At 41.4% G+C, this 12,212-nt stretch overlaps 2 protein-coding genes across 4 annotated transcripts in view; one reads left to right on the top strand and one right to left on the bottom strand.

Annotated features, from left to right (window-relative positions):
- Positions 1-12,212, top strand: part of LOC109415218 (centrosomal protein of 162 kDa-like) — a 107,584-nt gene that overhangs the window by 30,963 nt on the left and 64,409 nt on the right. The window contains exon 1 of one of the 3 annotated variants that reach the window (XM_062844241.1): positions 3,861-6,957. The exons of the other annotated variants lie outside the window; for them this stretch is intronic. Within the exon in view, the coding sequence (XP_062700225.1) occupies positions 6,919-6,957 (39 nt within the window). The 5' untranslated portion in view covers positions 3,861-6,918. Of the gene's footprint in view, positions 1-3,860; positions 6,958-12,212 lie in introns of those variants that run through there. 3 annotated transcript variants of the gene reach the window in all.
- LOC109428370 (carboxypeptidase B) overlaps positions 1-12,212 on the bottom strand; it is a 47,345-nt gene that overhangs the window by 3,122 nt on the left and 32,011 nt on the right. The window lies entirely within an intron of this gene.

Here is a 12,212-nt window from a genome sequence, read left to right as displayed (position 1 = left end):
AGAAAATCCTTGGAAGAGAACCCCGAGATTTCTTCCAAGAATACTTCCCGAAGATTTTTCAAGGATTTCAGGGGTTCGTACCTGAAATTTGTTTTGTTTTTTTTAGGCATTCTTCAATGAAATCCCTCCCTAAATTATTCGAGAAATTTACTCTAGTAACTTGAAATTGTATGAATACAAGACAAAAGTCTCCTTCCCAAAAAAAAAAACAAGTATTTCTCGCCTACAGTCTCAGGGAAAATCTTAGGAGAATCACGGAAGAAATCCCTCTAAGAATTTCGGGAGAAATCTCCAAAGGAACCCCGGTAAAACACTCTGGAATCCATAAAAGAACTCATCAGAAATACCGGCTGAAATCATTGAAGGAATCTCAGGAGCCATTCACGAAAAAATCCTGGAAAAATCTCTGAAAGCATCTCATGAGGAGTCCTTGAGAGAATCCTGGATGAATTCTTTAAAAATCCTTGAAAAGAAGCCCCAGGATAAATCTAGGAAGGAATCCCGCGAAAAGTCCATGAAGGGATTCCCTGAAAGAAACTTGGGGGAAATTCCTGCAGGAATTTCGGGAAGAATTTTTGAAAGAATCCTTGAATTAATCTGGGAAATTCTAGTAGAAATTCCATCAAAAATCACGTAAAATAATCACGGGAGAAATCAATGAAGAAATACCGGAATCCTCAGAGGAAACCTGAGAAAAATCAATGAAGGAAGTCCGGGAGAAATCCCTAAAGAAATCCTGGGTGTAAACCCAGGAAGAACGACGGAGGAATTCCAGATGTCATCTCGAGAATAATCTGATGAAGAATATCTGTAGGATCCTTGGAAGAAATCCCCGAAGGAATTCTTATAGGAATTCCAATAAGAGGAATCCCTGAGAGAATATCTAACAGAATCACGTGAAGCACTCACTCTTAACAGAATTTCAGAAAGAATTCCTGGAAGAATACTAAAACCTGGATGAATTGTAGTAGAAACCCCTTAAAAATCGGGAAGGATCCCGAAGGACTTCCGAGGGTAATTGCTGAAGAACTCCCGAGAAAATAGCCGAAAGAATTCCGTAAAATAATCACGGGAGAAATCAATGCAGAAATACCGGAAGAAGTCTCTGGAGGAATCTCCGGAGACATCCTTGATGGAAATTCAGCCTGAATTACTCAATAGAAATTTGTAGAGGAATATCTGATTGAATTCCCAAAAGAATTCGTGAAAAATCAATAAAGGCATCCCGGAAGAAATCTATAAAACAATCCCTGACAAAAATCCAGATGAAATCCCCAAGTGTATCTCGCAAGGAATACTTGGGATCTCCAATCCAGAGACGGCGAGTTCGATTCCCGTTCCGTTTGGGAACTTTTCTCGACTTCCCTGGACATAGTGTATCATTGTTTTTGTCTCAAAATATACAAATTCTTACCATAATGGTAGGCAAAGAAAGCCCCTCAATTATTAACTGTGGAAGTGCTCAAAGAACACTAAGTTGAAATGAGGCAAGCCAAGTTCCAGTGGAAACGTAGAGCCACAAAGACGTAGAACCTGGAAGAGAGGCCGGAAGGAGTACTGGGAGAAATCAATGGAGGGATATCGGATGGAATCCCTTGAAATTTCTCTAAAAGAATCCCGGGAAGAACCATTGGAAGAATCTTTGAATGAATCTTGGGAGGATACCTGGGAAAATCGATGAATGAATCCCAAGATGTATCAATCAAGAAATCCTGGGAATAAATCCTGAAGGATGCCCGAAAGAAATCCTTAGAGGAAACCCCACGAAGAATCCCAACCCGGAAAGGAAACCCGGAAGGAACCACAAAGGAATCTCGGAAGCAATCAATCAATGAAGGAATCCCGGAAGGAATCCCTGGAATTAGCTTAATATCAGTAAGAACCCCGGTAGAAATCGACAAAGAATTCCTGGAGGAATCCTCGACGGTCGACGAAACCTAGGAGGCATGTTAAAAGCAATCCCGGGAGAAATCAATGAAGGAATTCCGGACGAAATCCAAGAAAGAATTCTGGAGGCATCCATGAAATAATCTCGGGAAGAATTCTTTACGAAACCCTCAGACGAATACTCAACGGAACATCAGGAAGAATTTGGAGCGGAATATCGTGAGGAATATCAGGAGAATCCTGTGACGAATCTCTACAGGGTACTCTGTAGGACCCGTGTTGTAAATCCGAAACCAGAAATTGGCTAAGTCATGATCCAGCAATAAATGTGTATTTTTATGTTATGAACATACACCGTAAGAAAGTGGCACAGTATCATGATTTGTTTTGCTGTAACATAAACTTGGCGTTTCGTTTTCCATATTTAGAGCTAAATAGGACAAAATGCGGCATGAAATCAAGCTACATGTACTCTGGCATCATGACGAAAACTTTTGAAATCATTATCCTTATTTATGAAACGTATGCTTATAATTTATGATTTTTTTTATTGATTTTTTTTATTTATAGTTACAATACAATTTTATAGTTACAATCTTCACTTGATACATGGTTTTATAACACTTATTTATGGTTTAATCACTCAGCGGCATGGTTCAATAGAGTAAGAAATATTTATGATAATCGTAGTAAGCGGCATGATATCATGACTCGTAGTCATGATATCACACGGAAAAAAATCCATTCCCCTAACCATGAATAAAAAATCATGTTCTTATGATGTCTGCCAACTCATAATATCATAATTAAAATTCATAATATCATGAATGAGTTGACCAGAAATATGAATAGAAACAAGCATTTTCATAAATTATATTCATGGTCGCTTCCTAGCGTTACACTTATCTGCCATATGCAATTATATAAATCGCGCGGTCGTCCAGCACAGACATGTGGAAAAAGTTGAACCTGTTATTTTTGCAAAGTTTTTATTTGGTTAGAGTAATAAATGTGCATATATGAGGAAATGGAACATCGAAACAGTGTGCTCGTAAGATTCGGCAGGTTGTTGGGAGTTGATTGACTAAAAAGTAAACGCGCAAAAAGTAAACAGTGCCCAGTTCGCGTTTTCGTAGTGCCATCCGTCGTAGTTCCGAGTTTATGTACGGAGAGTGAAGCAAAGTGAGAATCGCGCGTTAATTTTCGGTAATTCTCTCTATTTTTCCGGTTTATCCATCGTTTGACGACTTCGGAGACTCAGCAAGCGATGTGAACTAGAGAACAATTGATGTGGTTTGGAGGGCATCCTTAGCCTGTTGGATGTAGGTACCAAAGACAAAAATAATAAACCAGCTAAATATGATTATTCGGTGAGTTCGATCATTGTTGTTCTCTTTTATATTTGAACATTACATATCTTCACTAACAAGAGGCCAACTAAAAAGTGCTGCTTGCTCATAGAAAAAAGGATGATGGATAGGTCCCAATATCATAGAAATGGGCTCTGATATCACGTATTTTATTTTCTTATGATTTTAGCTTGCGTCGTTTTATTAATCTAATTAAAAGCATTTGGGACCGACGACGACGGAATCATAAAAGTAATTCTTAATTCCATGAATTCTATGCATGGTTCCATTTCCCTCAACCATGATTTTATGAATTTGACTGAGAAACATTGAGGTCCGACGACGACGGAACCATAAAAGTAATTCTTAATTCCATGAATTCTATGCATGGTTCCATCTCCCTCAACCATGATTTTATGAATTTGATTGAGAAACATTGAGGTCCGACGACGACGGAATCATAAAAGTAATTCTTAATTCCATGAATTCTATGCAACCATGATTTTATGAATTTGACTGAGAAGCATATAGGTCCGACGGCGACGGAATCATAAAAGTAATTCTTAATTCCATGAATTCTATGCATGGTTCCATCTTTCTCAACCATGATTTTATGAATTTGACTGAGAAACATTGAGGTCCGACGACGACGGAATCATAAAAGTTATTCTTAATTCCATGAATTCTATGCATGGTTCCATCTCCCTCAACCATGATTTTATGAATTTGACTGAGAAGCATATAGGTCCGACGACGCCGGAACCATAAAAGTATTTTTTGATTCCATGAATTCTATGCATGGTTCTACCTCACCAAACCATAATTTTATGAATCTGGTGATAAAGCATCAGGATCTGCATCCAGGTTTATGAAAATTATTCTTGGCTTCATGAATGCTACTCATGATCCCAGCTTATTTAATCATAGCTTCATGATTATATTTTCCATTTTTGGTCGTCGAAAGCCAAAACAATAACGGGTGCATAGCGTTATGGTGAAATCAATCATAAGATCATAAAATTTAATCATGGTGTATATTTATAACATAAAATCATAAAAATATCGGGAAACCATGAGTCATATTCATGGTCTTGGGAATGGATTTTTTTCCGTGCAAACAGTGGCATATTTTATCACCGGCGAACTGACGTGACTCACAGTGATCGCAAACGTCAAACTGAATGTGATGTTTGACAAAATGACGACGCCTACGCAGTCGGTGATTTTATGGTTCCATTTTTTTTCTGATTTTTTTCTTGTGAAGATGAATGATAGGAATGGGAGAATTCTATGGAGAATTATTGGGAGAAATTGTTGTACATTGTCATAGATAAATCCCTGCCGAAGGCCTTGTACGTAGAATGTGTCTCAAAATAGAAAAAGTATCGAAAAGTTGTTCACCTTTAGAATGATAAATTAGGGTCTTAGAAACTATAGTTTTATACCCGAAACCCTTTTTACTCCTAATCAAAACAAAGGATTGAAACGCAGCTCATTTTGTTTCTTATTTTTGTATTTTTTATTAGAAGTGAGCAGGCATGAAAACAGAAAAAACGGAATCAACCGCTGCCGTAATCGATTGTTTTCTAATAGGAGAAATTTGGGAGCGTGAGATTATCAATGGCACTCAGACCATATTACCAAAAAAATGCTCATTTGTGTTGAAAAGTAAAAGAAATAAACTTCATCAATCATAGTTCTGGGTTTGGAGCAAATTTAGACCATCAGAATTGACTCCATATGTTTGACATAAGTTAAAATATCGGAAAAACACGATTTTTTAACAATTTGTTAAAAAATGCTCAATTTATGAGGATTTTAAATTTTATCCAGTGATTGACAATTCCCTTATTTTGTAGCAAATTTGGTTTAGATTCGTTCAAAGACAGTTTTAAGCTATCTCCTTCATGGGTTGAAATATTGGCATAATAGTGATAACACAATCAATTAAAAATCTGGGTTTCTTACGTTATTCGTTTTAGTGCACTAGTTTCTACGACTATCTAGAATAGTTTTGTGGTCTATGGCTACCGCTTCTGATTCATATGCAGAAGGTCCTGGGTTCAATCCCTGGCCCGTTCGTTTCCTCCTTGTATCTTTCTATTTACTTCCTCTCTTTCTCTTCTCTTCATATACATACATTTCATGTATATTCATAATGTAGCCATCGCTAGAACAGAAATGGGTTGAAAAAGCCGTTTCCCTTACTTCCAATTTTCACAGCACAGTGTCAATGTATCATATAACGCCTACAAGCTATGCAATCAAGCGAACTGTGCCGCTTCTCTAGTAGCAACAACCATCACTCTCTAACATTCCTTTCTCTTCCCAACTGACTCTAAGGACTTGGCCGGCGCCGATATTGATCCAAAAATATATGAGCTCCTTAAATTGCACTTGTTTTCATGCGTGCTCAACCTTTGTTTTGAATAGGGTGAAAATGGGAGCGTATATGCTCAGAAAGGGAACAACCATTGCACACCACAGCTTCTTTCGTCTCTCCTAGGCGTATTTCCGTTTATTTATGCAAACTTTTCCCGTTACCAGGTATATAGGAGTCTGCTCTACCTGTTACTGGCCAGAGATCACATGAATAAAAGGAAATACGCGCAGGAGGACCTGGAAAAGCTCGAATTTGCAATGATTGTTTCGCCCTTTTCACATGTTGGTCTAGAGGTCCTACAGTAAGGTCTTTTTTTACGCGAGGAATACGTACCGCACTTAGTTTTTCTTTGTGAAAGTTGTGAAAGACGGACCCGGTTAGGGTGATGCTTCGAAGTTTGACTTTCTATTCAGCAGAATCGTAACTTATTCTGTGGCTTAGTTGGTTAAAGCGCCGAACTATCGATACGCTGTCGTGGGTTTGAATCCCACCAAAACAAGTGGTATTTTTTTCGCAAATTTATCAATTAAACGCACTTTGCCTTTAATGCTTCAAAATTTAACGTCTAGATTTTCGGGATTTCTCGATGAACAACGTATCTACATTAAAATCATAGTATTTGATATGGTTTTAATCATTAAACAAGAGCGGCAACAAAATACCTTCTATTCTTACACTGCTAAGTGGATCAATCAAGAATGTTTCCATTTCGCAGGAAGCGATGAAAGCCAAACATGTTCTTGTAATAATCTATCGATATCGAAACGGAGGGAAGAGGGGTGCTTGGTGGCGTGTCTAATTGCGCACCAACAACAAAAAAGCAATTGTTGGCAATTGTATGTAGGTACCTATGTAAATTCTATGCAGTCAGTCAGGTGGTGCAACGGAGGGTACTTAAATTAGCATTCTTCCGAAGAGCAGTTATTGATAAAACAACTTTTGCTCCAGGATGACGGAGACAGCAAGAGTTCGACTGAATTCAGCCTCGTCTTCACTGGCGAGCGTCGATCAGGGGCGTGAAATTAATTTACAATTTTACCGTCTCACCTATCCGAAACGGAAAAAAATACGCTTCTCAACAGACCAGTAGTGGTTGATTGTTGTTGTGATGAAGGAGCATAGCGGAAGGAATAATCGTGGAAGTAATTGCTTTAATTATTGTGTCTTGAATCGCTCGAATCGGCATTCGTCTCAGCGACACGCGATTCGGGAAGTGTAGGTGGAAACTCCACACGTTTGGTGTAAATCACGCGTAGCAGGGATAAAGTTTGAAGCGCCGCCACACAGTAGGAGATCCTGATGGGCGAAAAGGACGTTGGGATTATGGATTGGTACGAGGTGAGTACGAGTTTCTTTCGTGACCAGCTCCCGCCACTTCGACCGAACCCGGAAATTAGCTTTTAGTGAGTGTTAGATACAAGCACACCAGTTGGTTTTTCTTTTCTAATTCTTGAATGATTTGAAACTGACACGCGATATTTTTAGAGACCATTTGTGGCGTGCTATTCGTCACGGTAAGTGGCAGGATCTGGAAGGCTATTTTGCAGTGTTTGGCGGGAAGGTCAAGAGCTCATTTTACGGGATGTGCTTCGTATAGTAAAATTATTGTTGCTCATAGGGTGTCGCGCCACTTGGGCGGTGGCTTCTATATTCGTCTGTTTTCCACTATAATTCAGTCAATTTCGAACCAATTGACTTGAAATGTTGTACACGGGTAGATACTATACCTATCTCACCTCATTCCAAAAGTTGTGTCAATTGGTTCAAATTAAAATTTATAGTGGAAAACAGATGAATATAGAAGCCACCGCCCAAGTGGCGCGATTCCCTATAAACCTTTAAGATTCAGATAGTTCTAAAAATTATAGAAACACAAAACAATCAATGTGGAGCGGACCTGGTGTGATGGTTAGAACACTTGACTATCACGCCGAGGACCTGGGATCGAATCCCACTCCCGACAAACTCGCAAAATGTGAGTTCTTCCTTCGGAAGGAAAGTAAAGCGTGGGTCCCGAGAAAAACTAGCCTAGAGCTAAAAATCTCGTTAGCTAAAAAAACAAAACAATCAATACCTACGTTTGTTTCTATGATGTCAAGAATTTGACACCATTTTTGTAAAATGTATCATAATATTGCTGGAGAAGCAACCAGCGCTGGTAAATGTCATGAATTTCACGTTTGACAACAACGGTAACGGATATTTGTTGTAATCACTGGCGATTATTGGCAAGAATGTATCGCAGAGAAAAAGACGTAACACTTTATTAAAAACATTGCTCCGTAAAGGTAATCGCCCAACGCTATACGTACTATAGGTGGCGGTAGTGAGCACAAACAGGAGCAAAAACGATGCCTGCGCTACAAGTGGTCAATCGACCAACTACCGAAAATTTTAAATAACCGTTAAAAAGGTGATCGATGGGAAGCGGGCAGAGTGTGACGTCTGTTGTTCTGTTGATGTATTGTATACTATTATCGCTACTGTTCCAATCGACGAGATCCTGGTTACAATCCCGCGTTCGCACTGTCGAGAGCCAAATCGTGAGTTGCTGTGGCAGTCTGTTACTACGAAGCATCTGAATTCCTTCGGACTGACTGATGACCTTACTCTCTTAGCTCAACGGCTCTCTGATAGTATCGATGATCCTAACAACTGCTCCTCGGCGGCAGGCCTTACCATCAACGTGTAAATACGGTCAACCCATCTTGCAATACGGTAGCTGAGCAAGCAGTGAAAAATGTTGGAATCTACCAAAATCTCTTTATGGGAGAGCAGAAACAGGAGAACAGGAGGTTGTAGCTATGTGCGAATAATCAGCGTAGGAAACTTCATTTCCTTTCCGGTTAGCACGCGGGTGGAGCGTAGTTGATGAGGACCATAAGCAAACATAGAGATGGGTTTTCTGCCGTCTAGGTGGCTACACAGCAGCTTGACTCCATCACTATTGACTTTGCGTTCTCGAAGTCGAACATCGGTAAAGACCATCAGGGTTTCATATTCGCGGGTATTCCGAAGGGCACGCTAGACGCAATTGCAATTGCAGAAGCGTGCGAGGCAGCCGTTAGGTGAGGAGCTACCAGGCGGCTCTCGCAAGGCTAAGAGATTGTTAACCCAGAAAATGAAGGGCAGTAATGCCAGCAAGTCAGACGTCCCTGAAAGCTTGGAAGGATGGGCTCGAATATGTGGCCCGTCTCGATCGAAACATGGATTGAAAGAAGCAGGGGGTAGCGACGTTGTGTAGGTCCTCAGCCCCAACAAATTAGGGCGTATCAGGGGGAGCACCCCTGGACTATAGTGGACAGGCAGAAGAAGAAAGAGAACCAGAAGCTCACTAAACAGTACGGAAGCCCCGAATTCGCCTAGCTCAGTCGCGCCTTTCGCTGTTGACGATAACACACCGCTGCTGTCAACTTGTTCCTGCCATCCAAGTCGATCCGGACCCTGAGTCTAGTGCTGGAGATGGGTTCTTCCAATCTTCCAATCAATTCTCGTCCTGAAGATTCTTCGATTTGTAGGTCCTCGATCCGAGAAGCAAAATACTACTATGTAAAATGTTGGTGGAATCAACAGCTCAATCACCGTGTATCAGCTGGCTCTTAGTGACGGTAGCTACGATGTCTACGATACCTCCTCTAACCAGCTGTTCGACGAGTCTTTCTCCGTATACCGACAGGACCGATCGGAGGCGGTGTATTACTGGCGGTGCGCTCTGGGTACAAGTCCCGATTGATCAACCCTCCGAATTGTTCATCGGTTGAACATCTGTGGGTCGCAATTGCTTCTGTCGACGCATAAATTTATGTTTGCATTGTGTACATTCCCCCCGATCGAGTGAATGACATATATTTGATACGCTTGGTCAAATGCTGACCTCAAAACCCTGAAAAGAGTTAAACAGGCAGCCCTGAGACGTCACAGCAACTATCGCACGGACTCTACTAGATCATGTTATGAACCTAGAAGCGAACACGGTTTATAAGCATCTTAGATCGCCTCTTCAATGCTCTCCTAGACCGCCTTCAAAACAAACTCAAATTGAACCGCAAGAGTTTTTGGTGACACGTAAACGATCAACGGAAGGAAACCGGATTGCCCTCTAGGATGACTAATGGATTACATGAAGCCAATACTGCAGCCGCAATTGCCGATTTGTTCCGCTCAGTACAGTAGTGTGTTCGTGGTTGAACAGCTTGACCTGCAGGGCATAGACAACGCCACCCGGAACGTTCCGAACCTTCCTTCAGCCGCACTGCGTTTTGATATCACTAGCGATATGGTCATTGCTGTTGGTAAAGAGCTTAACCCATTCACGGGATGTGGTCCGAACGGTGTTTCTCCGCTAGTCATCAAACGTTGTGTGGACTCGCTTGCTACTCCATTGACATGCGTGTTCAATCTTTCCATGGCAACTGGCGTTTTTCCGAATTGCTGGAAGCAGTCATATGTATGTTTTCCCGTTTTTAAGAAAGGCTGAAAGGTCTCAAACTACAGAGAATTAGCTTCCTTGAGTGTCATCCCTAAGCTCATGGAGAAAATAGATCTTCAAAAGATGGTACAGTATTTTTCCCATCATGTATCGCTGGACCAACACGGATTCATGCCCATACGTCAGATAGAAAATGGTCATCAAATGGAAGCAATCTACACGGATCTATCCGCCATTTTCGACAAAATGAATCACCAAATCGCACTCGTCAAATTTGAGAAATTGGGAATGAAAAACAACTTCCTTATCTGGCTCCGGTCTTATTGAATCAGTCGCAGTATGCACGAGAAAGTTGGCGATCATGTTTCTTCCCCGTTTCCAGTATCATCCGGCGTACCGCAAGGCAGTCACCTCGGTCCATTTCTGTTTCTGATGTATATATGAATGATGTCAACTCGATCCTCAACTGCATGACGCTCTCATATGCGGACGATTTGAAGCTGTACTCCACGACTAGGGAACCTCGCGATGCCGTTTTTCTGCCTTTGCTGCTTGGTTTTCTGTTAATCGAATGTCCCTGAATGTGTCGAAATGGTCTGTCTTTCGTTTAGCCGCAGGAAAACAACCTTTCGTTACGAGTACTCTTTAGCAGGAATACAATTACATCGTGTATCGACAGTGAAGGACCTGGGGATTATCCTAGACTCCAAAATGACATTCAAAGACGTTGCTTATGTCGTGAGGAAAGCATAGTCGCAGCTAGGCGTTTTGCCAAGAAGTTCAAGGACGTTCACTGCTCGAAATCGCTATACTGCTCAACTGTACGTCCTATCCTGGAATGTTCGGCAGTTGTTTAGGCCTATGAAAACAGCGTATGTACAGCGAATTGAGCGTATCCAGGGAAAGTTTATTCGTTTTACCTTACGCCACTTCATGTGGAGGAATCATTATGACCTACCGAGTTACGAGAGCCGTTGCCGACTAATACATTTGGAACCTCTCGCTTCAAGATGCAATATTGCTCAAGCACGTTTTGTCGGAGATCTTCTGCAGGGCAATATTGACCTCTCATCACTCTTGAGCATGCTGCACATCAACCCATGGCGTCGGAATCTTCGAACAAACTCCTTTTTATGTCTTCCTTCAGTTAGGATTAATTACGGTCAACACGAACCAACTCGTAGCATGTCCCGTGTGTTCGATAAATGTAATTTTGTTTTTGATTTAAATGTTTCACGCAAGGCAAATAAGTGTGCTTTTAAACGTGAATTATGTAAGGTATAACGGCAGTCTGTAAATGTAAGTTGTGCGTCTTTGGGATGATTTGTATTACCTGTTGACCTCATGTAAATAAATAAATCTCAGAGACGCTTAGCCAAGTAGATGTAGAAGGGCGGGTGCCAATTGCGAGAATGGGGACGCCCTTGCATCAAGATTAAGTACGCAGAGGTTTTGAAAGCGACGAAGAGCTATGCCAAGCTCACAGAACTTGAAACAAACGTACGTAGTATTCGACGTACTGCGTATATCCTCGAGCTCAAACGCGTTAAAACCTGCATGGGCGCAATTATCTGGCACAGGGGTCCTTTGTCAGCCTGTCGAGGCGAGTCAAAACCTCGCGAAGGCTTAGTAGTTGCCAAGATAAACGAGGTCTACTTCTGTAGGGCAGTGCATGAAATTATCTCCTTCTCTTTCACTCTTACAGAAATTTTGTAAACAACAAGGCCACGAAACGTCAAAATCCCATACAAAATCAAAACAGTGCAGTGCCCTGTAGCTGTTACATGCCTCATCCTCATCGATGATCAACAGAGCAATTCACGCAGATGGTGGGCTGTATGATAGAGGAGTTGACAGGGCGAAGGCCGGTGATAATGTCGAGTGACTTCAATGCCTGCGCGGTGGAATGGGGAAGTCGTTTCACGAACAAGCAGGGTCAGCTTAAAAGCAGGTTCGGACAAAAAGTACCTTCAAACAAGATGTAGCGGAATCGATCATTGACGTTACTTTTTGTAGTCCTGAACTAACAAATACATACTTCGATCTGAAAGCTACACTATGTATATACTCACAGTTACGACTGCAACTACAACAGCAGGCAGTAGGCGGAGGAAAGTCCGACCAGAGCTCAAGTTCTCAAGTCCTCGCAGGCGGCAAACATCGT

This window comes from Aedes albopictus, chromosome 1, assembly GCF_035046485.1.
Source record: "Aedes albopictus strain Foshan chromosome 1, AalbF5, whole genome shotgun sequence".
NCBI classification, from domain to species: domain Eukaryota; kingdom Metazoa; phylum Arthropoda; class Insecta; order Diptera; family Culicidae; genus Aedes; species Aedes albopictus.
This window is presented reverse-complemented; position numbering and strand designations above follow the sequence as displayed.